The sequence below is a fragment of the Prunus dulcis genome, chromosome 8 (assembly GCF_902201215.1).
Source record: "Prunus dulcis chromosome 8, ALMONDv2, whole genome shotgun sequence".
Classification (NCBI taxonomy): Eukaryota; Viridiplantae; Streptophyta; class Magnoliopsida; order Rosales; family Rosaceae; genus Prunus; species Prunus dulcis.
In genome coordinates, this window is record NC_047657.1 from 10,038,690 (window position 1) to 10,056,171 (window position 17,482).

Below are 17,482 nucleotides of genomic sequence, written 5' to 3' on the forward strand. Positions count from 1 at the left end.
ATAAAATCCTCGATTCCATCCAAGTATTCGTCTGCGCATCTATTCGGGTTCTGTATCCACCTTCTGCTCATAATTCCTGAAACCACAATCACGACACAAAAATCACAACAACTTCATACGAAGTTATAATGTCACCTTATGCCTCCGGTAAGGGCCCTATCCCATTCGGGAATGCATAGTCCTGTCACGTAACCTACGGCTACATGAGATTAGATTTCGACGTGGATTAATTTCGGCAGCATCTCGACACAGTTCTTGAAGTGGGCATAGGTATAAATACCTACGTACCACCCGAAGAACGTACCGAGATGACACCGAAATCTCCACAATCGAAACCTAATCCTGTAGCCGAAGATTATGTGACAACACTATGCATTACCAAACTGTCCAAGTAATGGGACAATTCAAGAATTAATTGGACCGCAGTCATGCCTTACGCATCCATGCACGAAATCCAACTAATCTCGAACGGGAAACTACGTGTTACTAAACATAAAAATAAAAGTACGAAGTTAATTTCAATTAACTTCGTACATCACAACACATTGTGCTACGTCACGCACAATTTCACAACATTATAAACATATAACTTCACAAAAAAAGTACAAACATAACAAACAAACTTTTACAATAACATACCTTCACAATCGTTCTCCACCAACCACTAATCACAAATATCCCTAATGAGAACAAAATTAATAATTAGAATTTACATTAATACATTTAAACTCACGACAAAAAATACATACCTAATAAACATATAGAATTCACAGCAGAGCAGCAGCAGGGAGGGAGAGTGAGAGAGAGGCAGAATGCAATGCATTCTGCCTCTGCAATGGCAGATACAAATATGGAGAAGAAGGACTTTGCGCGACGAAGAAGGAAAAATCGTCGCGCAAAACGCCGTCGCGAAAACCTACTTTTCCGTCGCACAAAACAACATTTCCGTCGCGCAATCACGTGTCGACAGCAACTTTTTTGCGTGACGAACAGATTTCTTCGTCGCACAAAAATTCCGTCGCGCGAATACAATCTGGCGTCGCGCAAAGTTCGTGATTCGTCGCGCCAATTGAAATATTTCGTCGCGCAGGGTTGCACCGCTATCACACTTTACGCGACGACTTACTTCCGTCGCGCAAAAACCCACGTCCATATTGGCGCCAAAATTAAGGTTCCCTCGTTTTCTTACGCGACGGTTGATGTTTTCGTCGCCCTATGTTGTCTTTTGCGACGAAAACACTCGTCGCGCAAAATGTTTTTACCGCCATAAGAGGCGGCAAATTCCGGTCCATCTTTGCGCGACGAATAAGTTTAAGTGTCGCGCAATATGCTCATGCGCGACGCTCTTTGTCTTCGCGCAAGAGTTTGGCGCCATTTTCCGTAGAAGTTGCATCTTTGCGCGACGCAATTTTTTTACGTCGCGCATAGCCTCTATCCGCGACGAAATTATTTGTCGCGCTAGTTTTCTGTTCTTTGAGCGACGGAATTTATTTTGCGTCGCAAAAGTGTTCTTTGCGCGACGAAATTTTATTCGTCGCGCAAACTTCCGTCGCGCAAATAGTAAATCGTAGTAGTGAATGGAAAAAGCATCACAAAAGATACAAAAGAGTAAATTTAGAAACAAACATAGCAGGGTCAATGCAAATGCAATTAATAGGAAAGACTAATCATCGTAGATAGATATGAGAACTTTCTGCCACGAACATGGCCCATAACGCTTAACATGATATAGACATTTTTCAAACAATTAGATAAAATCATTCTTTATAAAAGTAAAAAGGAAAGAAAAGATGGTTTGCTAAAATCTAATAAGAACCATCTAAAATAATGGAGAACGGAGAATGGCCGGAAGGACAAGAAGGGAGAAGGCTGAGAAGGTGGGAGAGAGAAGAAAGAGATGGAGTGGAGAATAAAACATAAGATCTAATCAATTTTTTTTACAAGGGTATTTAATTAAAAAAAATTAAGAAACTTAAAATTAAATTAAATGACATGGCGTGTCCAAATAACGTGCCACATCATGTGGTATAGAATTGTAGTATAAAAATGTGGTAAGGATAGCTATAACATTACTCAATTTTATCTGTTTTTCTTGTCACTAGAAAACTAATTGTTTGCTTTACATTATAAGGAGAGTAACAGTTCTGTTGTATTGTACATGCACTTTCGACTCTAACCATATTAAAATAACTAAAATAAATTGGTGTAATATTAACTAGCTTGATCTAGTGATATTCACTTCCATTTAGCTAAAAGTAAAATAACATTCATATAGTAAGTACAGGCCTACTAGTCAATTTAGCACATTGTCCTTCTGAAAATAGTTTTGTCACGTACTTAGATGCATCAAAGGAGGTGGAGTTTAGGGGGCGCTGGGTTGTTGTACCAACGGGCCCAATAAGAGCCCATTACATGTCCAAACATTGCACCGATGAAAGAGGAGGATTTTGGGAAGGAATTGGTTCATAAATTCAAGAGTAAAGTTAGTAACTGCCTGTAGTTATACAAGGGTTGGTGTGCGGCTTGCATATCAATGTATGTCAAGAATTCAAGTTATATGTAGACAAGAAGCAAGGAATTCGATATGGGGATCTCGTTTCTGCACAAGCGATTCCAGTTACCCAATTTTAGCTTTGGGTGGAGCACATTCTCACTCGAGGTGCGTTGAGGCAAGAGGTTTCTTGCCATGGTAGAGTTCTTGATAATTGCCAAAACGATTTTCAAGAGATTTAAGAGGTTCTAGAGGTCAATAATTGTCCACGATTGATTGATGTTTCGCAAGGTAGATATTGGTTAAGATTGGCTCACCATGAGATGCAGGAAATAATAATGAAACAACGACTGGTCGGAAATCGTTAAAGAGGAGTAGAAGCCGCACAGCAGGCTGAAGTATAGTCCATTGATAACAAGGTCTTGGGAATATGAGAAGGGGGTTCCTACGTGTTCATTACTTGCATTAATTTGAAAATGATGACTATAGATACCGCCCAGTTTAGCATGTTATAACGTACCAAAATATCTTGTAAAAAAAAACATTTTTATATAATCTTTCTATGATGAATTATTTAGAAAATATGGGTATTTCATATATAATTGGGTTGAATATGCTCTCCCTACTTTCTGGGGAGCTAATCATTGGAGCTTAAAGACTTTTAAACGTGTCATAAATATTGGGTACCCATGGGTTTTCATAATCTTTTCATATGCTGTTGCCTCTGGGAAGACTTCAATATGCTCTCCCCAGTTTTTGGGGAGCTAAAGATAGGAGCTTTTAAAGACTTTTAATGGTTGTTGCTGAAGCACTATAGATAAAAGTACCATATATAGGTTTTTCTAATGCAAATAACTATAATTCAAAATCAATAAAAATGAAAAAAATAAATAAAAAGGTTGTTGCAGAAGCCCTGAACAACCAGAAACATGAACAAAAACAGGTTAACAAAACACAAAATGAACAGATTATAATACTTGATATGAACACAAAAATGACACGAAGTGTGAACACGAATACTAAAACGCATCGGAATAGTGTACAGCATGATCTTGACACAACAAACTTGTTTAATTGGCATTTTTATCTAAACTCCTTTGCAGCCACCTCTTCTGCGTTCTGCATGTGGATCGCAAAAACCTGCATCTTTTGCAAACTGTATTGGTTTCAAATAGGTTCTTTTGTTCCATGGTGTTTGGTGAGAGAAGTACCCTGCTCTGGTTTTGCTGTGACTAACAACATTTGACCAACCCCTCGGTGCAACCTTCCCTCCTTAACAGCTAAGTTGTGCAACCTTCCCTCCTTAACAGCTAAGTCTACATTGATGATAAGAAGAAAATAAAAAAAACCGAGGCGGTGAGGTTTCCAGTTTTCAGTCCACTGCTTGAAGCTTTCCAATGCAAGGTAGAATTCATGTCATTGCAAATAGCCTGACAAAGACACAAAATTTCCACTTCATCCCTCCCTAGAACCATGCAAACCTTAATCAACAAATCCACCAAACTGACCCCTTCGGGTCACTGGCAGACTCAGAAATTTTTTAATGGAGGTGCAATATTGTGTAAGTATGAAAAATGGTTTTTCGGAATAATCATTTTCTCAAGATAATTTTTGGCGGCTTTTATTCCTTACACATCAAATAAGAAAACTATTGATTTTATGAGATTTTAATATGAAGTATATATTGACTTAGGGCTCGTTTGGGACTGCTTCTCTAGGAAGTACTTCTGCTCATAAGCGCTTCTAAAAAATTTTGCCAAACGCTGTCAGAAACGTTTTTAGTTATCAGAAAGCGCTTTTGGCCCTTTCAGAAGCACTCCCAAACAGGCCATTAATCAGCCATCAATTTTAGCCTAAATCGTATTTTGCACTAAAACCGATTTTTCATATTTTAATTTGGTGGGAATTTAATTTTCTAGTATTTTTATTTGAATCCGAATGGGGAGTACTTCCTTATTTACATTGTAAACTTAAGTAACATTTATTTAAATGTTGAAAATGGAAATAAGGTAATCTGTACTTCAGTTGAGCAAAGGGGCAATCTGAAGCACCTACAATGGTTTTTCCGGCGAGAGAAGGTGCAGCTGCACCTCCTTGCGCCTTAATGGTCCGCCACTGCTTCGGGTCACCCGTTATGCCTGGAAAAACACCTGCGCCGATAACCTCACCAACAACAAAATAGGCTCTGCAATTACAGTCCAAAAAGCAAGAAGGTGAAAACACTTGCATGAAAATAGATCTCTGAATTAAAGCACATAACTTGAACTGGTTAAGCAAATATTCGGCGGTCGCATACAAATTTCCTTTTTTTCTTATTCTTGTCAAGGTAGGCTACGAGCTCTTCTTGCCGAACAAGGGCGTCCTCAAGTGCCTGCAGAAACGAAACAAAAGGAAAATGTGCATGAGTATGTTTATGTTTAGTTTCTCAAGATTATTTAGAGTGCAAACTTCAATAACTGAATTCAATATATATATAAAGATGGATTACCTTCTTGGTTGCTGACAGATCTGGTTCCAACACGTTGATTCGGTTGAGAGTGGTGTTCAGCATTTCTTCTTTCTCGGGTGGCATGAGTGCCGGTTTTGTGCTGAGAACACTCACTTTCTCCTCCAATTCGGACATGCGCTTCATCATCGTCATGTACGCATTGCTGGAAATGGCTGGTGCAGGCAACTGGTGGCCTTTATTCACCATTCCAGTGGAGTAAACAGGGCTTCCATAGTGGGCAACCTCAGCCAGTTTCTTAGGCATGTTTCGTGCCAATCGAACCATGGTGAAAATACCCATGACAAAAGCCATCATTCCAGAAACAAATTGATTGCTTAGTCTATCCAGATCCCTGCAAGCGTAATGCACAGGGAAGCTATCTGTAGCTTTGGAAGAGAAACATATATAATTTAGTATCAGCATTTGAAAGAATAGCCATTACATTTATTAGAATTATATATACCTTGGCTTGGGGAAATTTTATCACATTGAATTGATTTAGTGAAAGTTGTATCCATAGCCTTATCAACCATTGGCATAAAGTCCTCATGCTCATAGGTCCTATTGCACTCTTTGGTAATTACAACCTGCAAAGATGAAGCAAATAGCAAAGAAAACAAAGGCATCACAAAAAGTTCCCATGTTTTAGTCATAAATAATTTCCAAATATGGATGGAAGTTCATTAAGCTTACATCTTCAGGCAAAGGAGATAAATTTTGCTGCTTCACTTGAGACTTCATGTCAGCCTCTGGAACAGTTTTTGAGTTGAGAGAATCACATCTCTTCATGTTGTAGAATACCAAAAGAAAATAGTAAAAAATAGGAAGTCAGGCAATTGACCATTTATAAAAACTGATTAGAAGAGAGAGGCCATGCATAGACACAAATTAAGAGGGAAACTTGAGCCAAGGTCTGAGTACCTTTGAGCTTGCCTTCTCAATGCCTGACAAAGCTGTCCTTTTGCATTTGGCCTCACCATTTTGAACCATCTGGTTCATCAAAATACCCAACTTCGTGAGCTTTTTATTCACATTCGAGAGTTGAGACTATGAAGAACAGACGCAAATAAAAACACAATTAGTAGTTAATCACCTTCCAGATGACTGGATCATTCCATGGGCCCCTATCGGAACGCATACAGCCACCCTTATCAGCACAAGTACACTTACCACCCAAAAACTCTGGCAGCTCGCTATAATACAGATAATGTGAATCAAGGAGATTGCTAAGTTTAGCTTGAACTAGATATGGACTAAGAGATGTACAGAAAGATGAACATTTGAATAGAAGAAAATATATTCTCAACAATATTTTGCCTAGAAGGATTCTTACCTAGAATCAATTATTTCAAGCAACTTGCTTTGGTATTTGTTTCCCAGAACCTGATACACAAACATAGTCATCAACTCGTTTAGCACCATTACTGTATCACAATCTTAAACTGGAAGAATAAGGGAGACAAAATACGAATGCTTACATGGATTTTTCCAGTTGTCCTGGGGTCAAGGAAAGATTTCACAGTGTTCCATAAAAGTCTAAATCCAGAACCAGCGTTGATGATGTACATACGGTTCAGGGTCTACGGTAAACAAAAGACTCAATAGGCATCATAGAATAAGAAAGCTATTGTTGATGCAAGAGAAGCAAACCAAGAAGCTTGTCAAACTTGAAATGATACAGCTATTTACACAATACCTCAGGATAATTGTCACCATCAACCTTCTGAAGGCACTGGATAAGTTCCCTTGCAGATTTGTTTAAACTTGTAAGCCCCTGCGCATCGATTAAACGAACTAACAATTACCTCTTCAAAAATGAGAATGATGGAAAAAGTAAAATGATATTATAGATCTCCAAAAAAAATTTCCAATAAGATTAAAAGCAAACTTGAACTTAAAGATCAGTTTTTACATACCACTCCTTGAACATCCAGAATAGTGGTGCTCTGATCAATGTGCTTCTTTGCTGCAATGGAACAGGCAGGGAATTTACACACAAAGGTCCTCTCAAACTCCCGTATGTGGTACTTCACGTAGCGGTCCATTGTTGTCACTTGCAACAGCTTGGTAGAATCGACTTGACCAAGTCTCTCAATGTAGACAGGCCGTCCATCCTTGTCAACTCCATGATGTCCTTGTGGATAGTATTTCACGACTTCATCAATTTCCTTGAACTCGAAGTCCTTAACAAAATAAACAAAGGCAAAGGTTTAGGAAACACATAGATAGTAGTGAACTAGACAGTCTCCACGATACGGCAAGTTCAATAAAATCATTTTATAGAATACCTCCATAATAGTGTCAGCACCAAATTCCTTCCTCCATTGGAGCATATCAGCCCACATTTTCTTTGTTTGCTCAATGTCAAATTTCCTGGCCCTTAAAAATCTGTACCATCATACACAAGGATAACAAATCTATTCATAATCAGATAATGGCAACTCAACCATCTAAAATCGTTGACATGAACCGAAACAAGGAATAAAATATGTAACCTTAGCATCATATGATGATCATCATGATTTGAAGGCAGCAATTCTTCCAAGATAAGTGCTTGGCGAAATGCATCCACGGCCTGTAAGTCTTCTGCATCAATGTTGTCCTCAATAGGGACAGGCATTACTCTGTTGCTCCTTCGACCCCTCTTGCTCAAGGAACACCTTAACTTGGTGGAGGCATTCATTGCCTTCTTAAGAGGCCCGAGCCTTGTTTTCCTCTCGTCTTCAGAGTATTCTTCGAGAACTGCACCGAATAATGAAGTCCATATGAAAATGTTAACGAAGTTAATGGGTTAATTCAATTTCGGACATTGCTTGCTCCTTACATATCTAATTATCACCTTTGGACGCATACTTGAAAGTAACTCATTAAAATTACAAAACAAAAGTTTCTACTCGCATGTCAAGAATGTCATTTGTCAGCAAGGAGGAATGACTCCGTAGCCAAATATTTTCCTTCAATTTCAGAAAGACCACATATACATAACCCTCAAAACTATACATTGATTTCATATAAAGTTTCAAGACAAATCTCGGATTAATAGAACTTACCAGGTTTAAGGTGTCGGTCTAGAGTTCCTGGCATATTGTCGTCATACATGATCGATGTCTGTCTTGCAAGGTTTGCTTTGCTCAACTGTTTCGAGGCAACCAAATGGTTTAGGAGAGAATATGTTTTGACAACAATGTACGGAGCTTAGAGCTTACATATATTTGTGTGTGTATATGTATATCACAAGAATTAATGTCTAAAATTGCTACCAAATGGACAACGAGGATGACAACACTGAGGTAGAAAAAGACAGAGAGATAGACATGAGATTTTGTTTGGTTTCCATGGACATGGGGTGAAGTGCATGACAGCTTTTTAGGTTGTTCTGTTGGGAGAGAAAGAGAGAGTCTCTGCGGAATGGAAAGTCCCCAACTGATCGTTCAAATGTCGTTTGTCTTCACAGGCAAAGTTAACTGACTTTTTGTTTCCACCAAAAACCTAGAAAGAAACCACGACCACCAACGGCTCTCTTCTCAACTGTTCCCAACATTTTTTTCTTTAACTTCTCTCACATTGTGTGGAACTGAAATTGGTGTCACTTATCTGTAAGCAATCAGGAAAAAAAAAAAAAAAGAAGTTAATTACACAAGCATCAAATAAAATTTTACTAGAAAATAAAGTTATAGCGAAGAAATCGAATTTTTTAAAATTAATTATCAAAATTATTTAATAATACAACAGAAATTTTTTTTAATTTTTTTTTAAACACAATGACCGACTAAGCAGTTTTTTTAATTCGACTAATTTTTTTTATAATATGCTTGGGTAGGCCGACAGGGGAATTTAAACTTGTAACCTCTTCCAACTTTGAGATGAGAAATACTAGAGACGAAAAGCTAAATTTAAATTTAACATAATTTTACATTACTTTTTGGGGAGAAATTATTTCATCAAAATCCTAAAATTAGTGAAAAGTCCAAAATATTATTGCGGCATACCAACAATATTTTTTTTTTCTTTTTCCTTCATTAAATTGAGATAAATTATTATTTGCTACCCAATGCTTTTATCATTCTATTGACGCAAAAGAGAATTAATTTTATAAAAAGGTATCCCAGTTCCTATTTACGTGTAGACGAAGATGGTAATAGAGGAAACATCATAATATGGCGGATGAAGTCATGTTCAGTATCAACCACCTCAGTTACCATCCATCAATCTCACCACTTGAACTAACCTCGAGAGCTCGAAAACAAGTTTTTCCAATTGTTAAAAGTTTTGTGGTGTGTTATATTTCAAATATAATACCTTTTTTTTTTGGTTAGGTTTTTCAATTTGAAAATACTATATTCTTTTTTGTGTAAGTAAGCATTTCTATTTTTTTGCCAATGAGAGTTTGATATGTGTATAAAATATTTTTTTAAGTGTTTGCTTGTGTTGTGAATCGTGATGAATGTTTGCATGTGTGTCCAAATGTGATTTTAAGAGAGAAGAACTGTCTTCTTTAGTATCCTTTTCAATTTTAATGAAATAAATTTGTTTGACCAAAAAATGAAATACATTTGAAGAGCTAATGTTTCTGTTCAACGTGCTCCTAATATTTTGCTGAAATTACTAAAATGTTCAGACCATGTTGCCCTTTTGTGTAGTGCCTTTTTCAGTTTAAAGCAGTTCTCATCTCGCGCACACACTCACTCACTCTTCTCCCTCTTCGTTTCTCAATGGCGGCTACGCAGCTTCCTTTCCAAACCTCATCATCATCCTTCTCCAAACCCTTAAAGCACTCTTTAACCCGAAACCCATTTTCCAAAAACCCCATTCTACCCCTCAGACCCGCCTCCCTTAAACCCCTGGTTCTCAGAGCCGTCGTCTCCCAAAACCCGTCAAAATCCCTCACCCAAGACCCTCAAACGACCCCCTTTAAGCACTGCTTCTCCAAATCCTCAGATGGGTTTCTCTATTGTGAGGGCCTCAAGGTACAGGAGGTCATCGATTCGGTTGAGAGGCGGCCTTTCTACCTCTACAGCAAGCCACAGATCACTAGAAACGTCGAGGCCTATAAGGAGGCATTGGAGGGGTTGAGTTCTGTTATTGGGTATGCGATTAAAGCCAACAACAATTACAAGATATTGGAGCATCTGAGACAGTTGGGTTGTGGTGCTGTTCTGGTTAGTGGGAATGAGCTCAGGTTGGCTCTTCGAGCTGGGTTTGATCCCACTAAGTAAGATTCTACATACCCATCATTTGTTTCAATTTTTATGTGTGAATAAAAGGTTTCTTTGTGTTACATTATTTTTAGTATCAATGGCATCAATGGGATTTCAATCTGTCATCTAAATTATGGCTTGCTTTGTAGTATGTTTACCTGTGTATGAATAATTGTGTGTTTGGGCTAATTGTGTTTTGAAAATGTGCTTGTACAATTGTTTGAACAGGTGCATTTTTAATGGGAATGGAAAGTTGTTGGAGGACTTGGTTTTGGCTGCCCAAGAAGGTGTTTTTATCAATGTTGATAGTGAGTTTGACTTGGAAAATATTGTTGCTGCTGCAAGAATTGCTGGAAAGAGGGTCAATGTTCTACTTCGGATTAATCCAGACGTAGACCCTCAGGTAATGATGATGATATTCATGAATCATGGAAGTGCAGATGTTAGACATATGAGATGTTTAGTCTGGTCTTTAGAAAACTTAGGAAATTTAATCTTTAACTGAAAGCCATTAGTTGGTCATTGTGATGCTTAAGCTAAAAGTCTATGATAGGAAGGTTCTCAATGCGTCTTAACCCTGGAATCATACTTGCCTGAATATTTTCAAGTTTTGGAATGTGCTTGATGCATAATATGATAATTCATGGTATCAATACTTTTTGAGTAATTAAATTAATCAGGAAGCTGATAACAATTAGAATAACTACTTCAAAGAAATTAAAATATAACTAATACCATTGCATTATTGCTTTATCATGTTAACTTTATAGAACAAGATTTTTAGCTTAAGTTCTTAACTACATAGCTAATAAACAGTGTTGTTGCCATCAGTGCATATTTTCACAATGATGTCACAACCATTATGGCATATTCGATTTTTCTCCATATTCCAGCACTCTATTGCTCACTTCTGAAGTTGGAGAGTTTGCCAACTACCAGGGTACCACCTTTTTTCAAACCGTTATATGTTATATGTGCTATGTAGCCTGGACATGGGACCGCTGTTGCGAAAAATCTAAAAATATTAGGACATAAGCACCACATGTATTTAGGTTCAGATAGTTGTACTTTTGTGAACTTGGTGCCCTTTTTATTTCTTATTGTAAAAATGTAGACAGATCTTTGGCATGGGACACTACCATGCCTCATATATACTGCTCAGACCAGCCTACCCCACCAGTTTCTCCAGCTCCAATAGCAAGTTCAGGCAGTTGTTGGAATATTATTGGAAAGTTATCCATACGGAAGCGCTTGACTGTTACATTGACCTTAAACCATTTGTATATTGTTTTAATATCTGTGTTAATTTCTTAGGTTCATCCTTATGTTGCCACTGGGAACAAGAACTCCAAATTCGGTATTAGAAATGAGAAGCTGCAATGGTTTTTGGATGCTGTGAAGGCACATCCGAATGAGCTAAAACTTGTTGGCGCCCACTGTCATCTTGGATCCACTATTACCAAGGTATGCTGATTACTTGGTGTTCATACCCCTCTATATTATTATGTTTACATGTGATATCCTTTCATATCCGTGCTTGTATGAGGTCATTCTGACCACTTTAAGAAAAACCATTATCAACGGGTTATTCTTAATAAACAGTTTTTAAAACAGGAACCTTTACAAAAGTTATAAGGCCCCGTTCGTTTATGTTTTGAGACCCTATTTTCATTTTGAGAGAACAAAAACAAACAAAAAACCTGTTCGGTGGGCAAAAATAGAAAACACAGAGAACGTTTTATGAAAACAAAAACAACTTCACGTCTACTTGTAGAAAACAGAAAAAAGCTGTTTTCATTCTCACAGGAAACAACATTGAAAACACGCTGCTTCTCTCCCCATCAGACCAAAACCACCGTCAAACGCGGTCAACAGAGAACCACACGCAGAGCTTGAACCACCACCATCACCCAATCAAAATCACCACCACCCCATCGAACCAGATTGACATCGCCGCCACTCAATCGAACCCAACAAAATCTCTATGCAATTGAATTGAACCACCATCATTGAACAACTAATTGCCGAATCAATTTTCAGTCCAAGAAAAGGAAAAGGAGCTGGGAAGCTATTGGAAGGTGAGGTTGCAGTGAGAGAGAGACAGAGAGAGGGTGCAGCAGCATGAAGAGAAAGTGGAAAAGAGGGGGGTTGGTCTGATTCTTCAATTTTGGAGAGAGAGAGAGAGAGAGAGAGAGAGAGAGAGAGAGAGAGAGAGAGAACGAGAACGAGAAAGGTATCTGGACGGGGGAGAGAGAGAGGGGGGAATGATAGAATTGAGGTGGGTTTGCAGAGAGTGAAAGCGAAGGTTGGGTTGAGGTTTCAATATTTTTATTTTAAAAAAAAGATAATTCTAGTTTTATACTATAGAATTTTATTCTATTTTTTAAATGATATTCTTTTAGATGATTAAAAAAGACTTTTTAAAAATAATATACGTACTAATGTTTTTTTTTGAAACTCACATATTAATTACATAATGTTGTATTAAAAAAAAACATAATGCATTTTAATTATAGTTACATACATATTTACTGTTTTTGTTATTTTCACATATTATTGCCAGACGCATTTTCACTGTTTTTGTTCTCTGAAAACAGTTTTCAACTAAGCTACCAAACGCATTTTTGTTCTCTGAAAATGCGTTTTCATTTTCTCATTTTCATTCTATGAAAACATTCTCTGAAAATGCTCTCTGAAAACATTACCAGACGGGCCCTAATTGTGTCTCAGTGTATAACTTGCCATTTTGTCTATTATAAATTCAACTGGTAAGTCTTGGTTGGAAGACATTATTATTGGCCATTTATTTTCTTCTTTTTCTGTTCAGCGTTGTTCACTTATGACTCTTCCTGTTTTCTTTTTCTGCTAGTATATGTTCATTTCTTGTCCTTCTTGTTATGACAGATGTACACCAACTTCTCTTATCACAAAATCTAAGTCTGTCTCTGTCTTTCTCTCTCTCTCTCTCTCTCTCTCTCTCTCTCTCTCTCTCTCTATATATATATATATATATATATATATATAACCAGGTGGATATATTTCGGGATGCTGCTGTTCTTATGGTTAAGTACATTGACGAAATCCGGTCTCAAGGTTTTCAAGTTGATTACTTAAATATCGGTGGGGGACTTGGGATAGATTACTATCATGCTGGTGCCGTACTTCCGACACCCAGAGATCTTATTGACACTGTGAGTATGATCTCTTTTGAATCTTGTTTCCTGCTTAACTATGTAATTCATGTGTGCTTGAGTGATTTGATAACACATTGATTTAGTATTATAGAAAAAGAAGTTAGTAGCCCTGTAGTAGCACATGCATGTTACAGTGCTCCTTGAAACCTACTAACTTTGTTCTGTCTTTGGGATGTTTGAAATTTTATGCTTTTAAATTGTTCTTCAGAATGTTGATTCCATATATGACATTTGCATCTATATATATTACAAGAATGTATAGCCTCTTTAAGGATTTGGTTTATGGAGATTATATAAGTGCTATAAGGGATTGGGTCTCCATACCAAACTGTTCTTTTTAATTTTGTACAAAATCATCAATGTTCATACCAATTTACCAGGTCTAGTACTTTCTTTTGTTTTTTGAACCTTTTAGAATTTCTTTCAGATTTTCCTAGGATTGAGTAGTTGAGGCCTTACTTTCCTGTGGGAATTGCAATGAAGCAAGCTAACAGTTTTTTATGTTTGTGCGAATTGTAATGAAATAAACTAACAGTTTTTTCTATCTTTTGGTTGCTGTAACATTTCACTAAACTTTTATCGACATTGATGTTGAGGGGGTAGGTTCGCGACGTGGTCCAAGCACAGGGTCTAAATCTTATCATTGAACCTGGGAGATCACTTATTGCAAATTCTTGCTGCTTGGTCAACCGAGTAACAGGTGTCAAAACAAATGGCACCAAAAACTTTATCGTGATCGATGGAAGCATGGCCGAACTCATTCGCCCAAGTCTGTATGATGCTTATCAAGTAAGTTTTCAAGTTCAGTCAACTGCTAGTCTGCTTTTGATGTAAAACTCATTAATGTTAACTGGAGATGACAGACATTCAAATTTTTTTCCCTTGTGAGAGAAAAATAAAAGTAATCCGTGATGTAGACTCTTGGATCTTATTGTGTCTCTGGTATGAATGTAAATAATTCTTTTATCACTAAGATTTGGTCTGTCTCCCTTTTTTCACTTTGCTATAAAAACTGTTAAAAATGTTCATCAGCTTTGTTTCATTTCTCTAGGAATTGCCCTCTTGTTTTTGGTTTGGATCTCATTGACTTGTGGGCATTTGATTGCAGCATATAGAGCTGGTTTCTCCTGCTCCACCTGATGCTGAGATTTCTACTTTTGATGTGGTTGGCCCTGTTTGTGAGTCTGCAGATTTCTTAGGGAAGGATAGAGAACTTCCAACTCCACCCAAGGTAATGTGTAAACTTGTTATGGGAGGGTCACAGCTATAATCTTCCATCCTTGGATACAACTTTTAGAGCAAATGTTAATGATCTTCTCAAATCTGTTCTGGAGGTTTCCTTCTTTATGGATTTTGGTGCTTGATTTCTGAACTAGATTTTCCCATTTCAGGGAGCTGGTCTGGTTGTTCATGATGCAGGCGCTTACTGCATGAGCATGGCTTCAACTTACAATCTTAAAATGCGACCTCCAGAATATTGGGTATGAAATTGTGACTGCCAACAATCCCTACACCCTGACACCAACATCTATGCTCTTTCCAGGAACTTATTTCTCATTGTTTTCACAATGTTTTCAGGTTGAAGAAGATGGATCAGTGGCCAAGATCCGACATGCAGAGACATTTGAAGATCATATGCGATTCTTTGACGGTCTTTGATTGCGTGATCCTTTGACGGTCTTTGATTGCGCTACCTTGATTAGTTAGAGCCAGTTAAAGAGGCCAGAATTTTTCTATTATGTTTGTTGTAACATTGGAACCTTTGTATTTGGATATGAAGTTAGCTCTTTAATATAAGCTTGTACCACCTTATTTTGTTTGTTCACTCGAAACAATAGATTAAGATATAAAAATTTGGAGCAATAAAATTTATGGCATTTCCAGTTGCAGAACCATTTTGCATATGGAGATTATTTGCAGCTCATACCAATGAGTTTGATGGTGCAGGAAGCTCCAAGCATGTCATCTTCTTGTGTTGCACGACCTCCTTTTCAGGGGTATTTCAGACTTTTCCAGCATGTTATCTTGTGAGTTGTCAGTAATTATGCGCTTTTACACACCAGATTGTAGTAAACTTACATCATTACTAGTGTTATCAAATGGATTTATATTCCAATCTGTGATGGGAAATGGATTTTATCAAAGCTAATCCAACTTTTTTTTTTTGTTTTTTTTGTTTTTTTGTTTTTTTTTCCGGTTGTTGTTGTGAAGTACAAGCAATGGGGGTAGGGGGGTTTACACAAATATTCATTGGGTGCTTGAGTTTAAACCTTCGCCTACATGAATGAAGGTGGAAGAGCTCAACCAATTGAAATATACTCCACTGGTAATCTTACCACCTTATCCCCCTCCTTAAAAGAACACTCACCTCTCCAATGCAACACAACCACTGCAGGCTTAGTCCAAAATTCTGTCAGTTGGGTGACGTTTTTCCTTTTGTTTTCTATAATACAAATGATATTAGGAGAAGGAGAATTCAACACAAAACATCAAGTGCATGAGCGATTGTTTATGGATATGGATATATGGAATGAGATTCATTTTTCTTTATCAAAACAACAAATTTAAGTAGATGGATTGTTTATGGATATGGATATATGGAATGAGATTCATTTTTCTTTATCAAAACAACAAATTTAAGTAGATAAATTAGATCAAAAGGCAAAACTAAAACAGACAAAAACTACACAAACCTATAACGGTCATTTCATAAAATTAAAACTTCATTGAGTTCCAAGTTTCTTTTGTATATAGAGCAAGCTTTTTTTTGAGCTTTTTCTTTCTTCATGTGAAGTTTTAGACACGGCAATATTCCCACCAACTAGTATGCGGTTCCCTCCAATATATTTGGGTGGAGTTAGCGCAATTGGTCTTTTTTCCAATATTCTATGAGAATCATTTAAACTATTTACTTCCGCAATTGTTGACTTTAATCAGGTAAGGTTCTTGATAGATAACACACACACACTCTCCTCCCCTCTTTTCAATTATGGAGCAAGCATATTCCAATGAATGGATCACTTCCAAAGTAGTGAAAGGCTTGAATAGGGTTCAATTTTAACTACTACTTTTTTCCACGAAATGGAAAGCATATGTACACAAAAACATTTCGAAAATTCTGAAATTAAGTAATTCTTTTTCTACGTAACAATTTCTTTCATATGTTTATTTATTAGAGAGTTTTACCTTTTACGTTTTCTTTCATTAAAAAAAGAAAAAGAATGAGGACTTATTGCTCAAGTAGTAAAACACTTACTCCATCGTGCATTCTTTGACTTTCACTCTCACCCTCGTCTACATTAAAAACAGAAAAAAAAAAAACGATGACTAATTTTATCTTCTTTTCTTCGTGAAGATTTCAATCCAAAGTCATCCAATGAATGCCATAAATTAAACAAATAAAATAAATTCATGCCTATACAAATGTTCCAAAAAGAAAAGGTCAGAGTTTCTTGTGTTTTCAGACCAAACTAGGTCATTTTCCAAGTGCAATATAAAATTCATGCAACATAGACAATTTGCCATCGTGTTTATTATTTTATTATTATCCAAAAATATTAAAACTGAAAAATATTGCACGAGAAGTAATTGAGATGTCCAAGTAACAACTAATTATGATTAATTACCCTAAAGCTATAGGACGCTGACAGGACATTTGGATAGATTCCAAGTGGACGGCTGTGATGCAGTATGCAATTGGTGGACATGTGTCATGATCCTAGTTGCTGTTATTGATTTCCCGCCTTTCAGCCTTACGTACTACGTAGCACACAGCTTTGGAGTGTGCCTATTGGCTGTGCGTTGGGCCGTTAGTGTCGAGATGGTGCTTATGTTTATTGGTTAATCATGGAATCTCCTAATTACCCTCAGCTTTTGCATATAATAACCAGAGTACCCTTTGCTCTGTTAAAAGAGTGTTTTTCATTTGTTTGTCGGTCATGATCATGAGAATTTGATCATCATTATGCTCAATCTGAAGAGGGTTTTGCCCTTCTGTGGCGTCCATGGGGTAGAAAAGATGAAAATGCTAGTTCAAAATGTGAACTACGTAGTTATTACAAGAAGGAATGATTGTTTTATATACAGATTTTACATACATCAACGGTTGACA

The 17,482-nt window shown here is 37.1% G+C and overlaps 2 protein-coding genes across 2 annotated transcripts; one reads left to right on the forward strand and one right to left on the reverse strand.

Moving 5' to 3' along the window:
• Nucleotides 1-4,598: 4,598 nt before the first annotated feature.
• On the reverse strand, nucleotides 4,599-8,104 carry LOC117637115 (phosphatidylinositol/phosphatidylcholine transfer protein SFH3-like). Its single transcript, XM_034371914.1, has 14 exons — nucleotides 8,030-8,104; nucleotides 7,475-7,721; nucleotides 7,268-7,367; nucleotides 6,896-7,162; nucleotides 6,676-6,753; nucleotides 6,458-6,559; nucleotides 6,313-6,362; nucleotides 6,073-6,172; nucleotides 5,901-5,969; nucleotides 5,673-5,762; nucleotides 5,443-5,566; nucleotides 4,980-5,365; nucleotides 4,788-4,862; nucleotides 4,599-4,676 (listed from the first exon to the last, which is right to left on the reverse strand). Exons 1-14 carry the CDS (start codon nucleotides 8,076-8,078, stop codon nucleotides 4,656-4,658), a joined length of 1,758 nt encoding a protein of 585 aa, XP_034227805.1. The 5' UTR covers nucleotides 8,079-8,104; the 3' UTR covers nucleotides 4,599-4,655.
• A 1,527-nt stretch (nucleotides 8,105-9,631) lies between these two features.
• Nucleotides 9,632-15,263, forward strand: LOC117637797 (diaminopimelate decarboxylase 1, chloroplastic-like). Its single transcript, XM_034372814.1, has 8 exons — nucleotides 9,632-10,191; nucleotides 10,406-10,580; nucleotides 11,492-11,641; nucleotides 13,207-13,368; nucleotides 13,975-14,160; nucleotides 14,480-14,602; nucleotides 14,763-14,852; nucleotides 14,950-15,263. The coding sequence occupies exons 1-8, from the start codon at nucleotides 9,692-9,694 to the stop codon at nucleotides 15,028-15,030; spliced, it is 1,467 nt and encodes a 488-aa protein (XP_034228705.1). The 5' UTR covers nucleotides 9,632-9,691; the 3' UTR covers nucleotides 15,031-15,263.
• Nucleotides 15,264-17,482: the final 2,219 nt, after the last annotated feature.

What these genes read in the sequence shown, in the direction of transcription:
- LOC117637797 (XM_034372814.1), top strand. Translation starts at nt 9,692, where the DNA reads ATGGCGGCTACGCAGCTTCCTTTCCAAACCTCATCATCATCCTTCTCC. An exon ending in ATCCAGACGTAGACCCTCAG is followed by an intron (nt 10,581 to 11,491) that starts GTAATGATGATG and finishes TTAATTTCTTAG; the next exon opens with GTTCATCCTTATGTTGCCAC. An exon ending in CCAGAGATCTTATTGACACT is followed by an intron (nt 13,369 to 13,974) that starts GTGAGTATGATC and finishes TTGAGGGGGTAG; the next exon opens with GTTCGCGACGTGGTCCAAGC.
- LOC117637115 (XM_034371914.1), bottom strand. Translation starts at nt 8,078, where the DNA reads ATGTATGACGACAATATGCCAGGAACTCTAGACCGACACCTTAAACCT. An exon ending in GTGCTGACACTATTATGGAG is followed by an intron (nt 7,163 to 7,267) that starts GTATTCTATAAA and finishes TATTTTGTTAAG; the next exon opens with GACTTCGAGTTCAAGGAAAT. An exon ending in ATGGTGACAATTATCCTGAG is followed by an intron (nt 6,560 to 6,675) that starts GTATTGTGTAAA and finishes TGTTTACCGTAG; the next exon opens with ACCCTGAACCGTATGTACAT.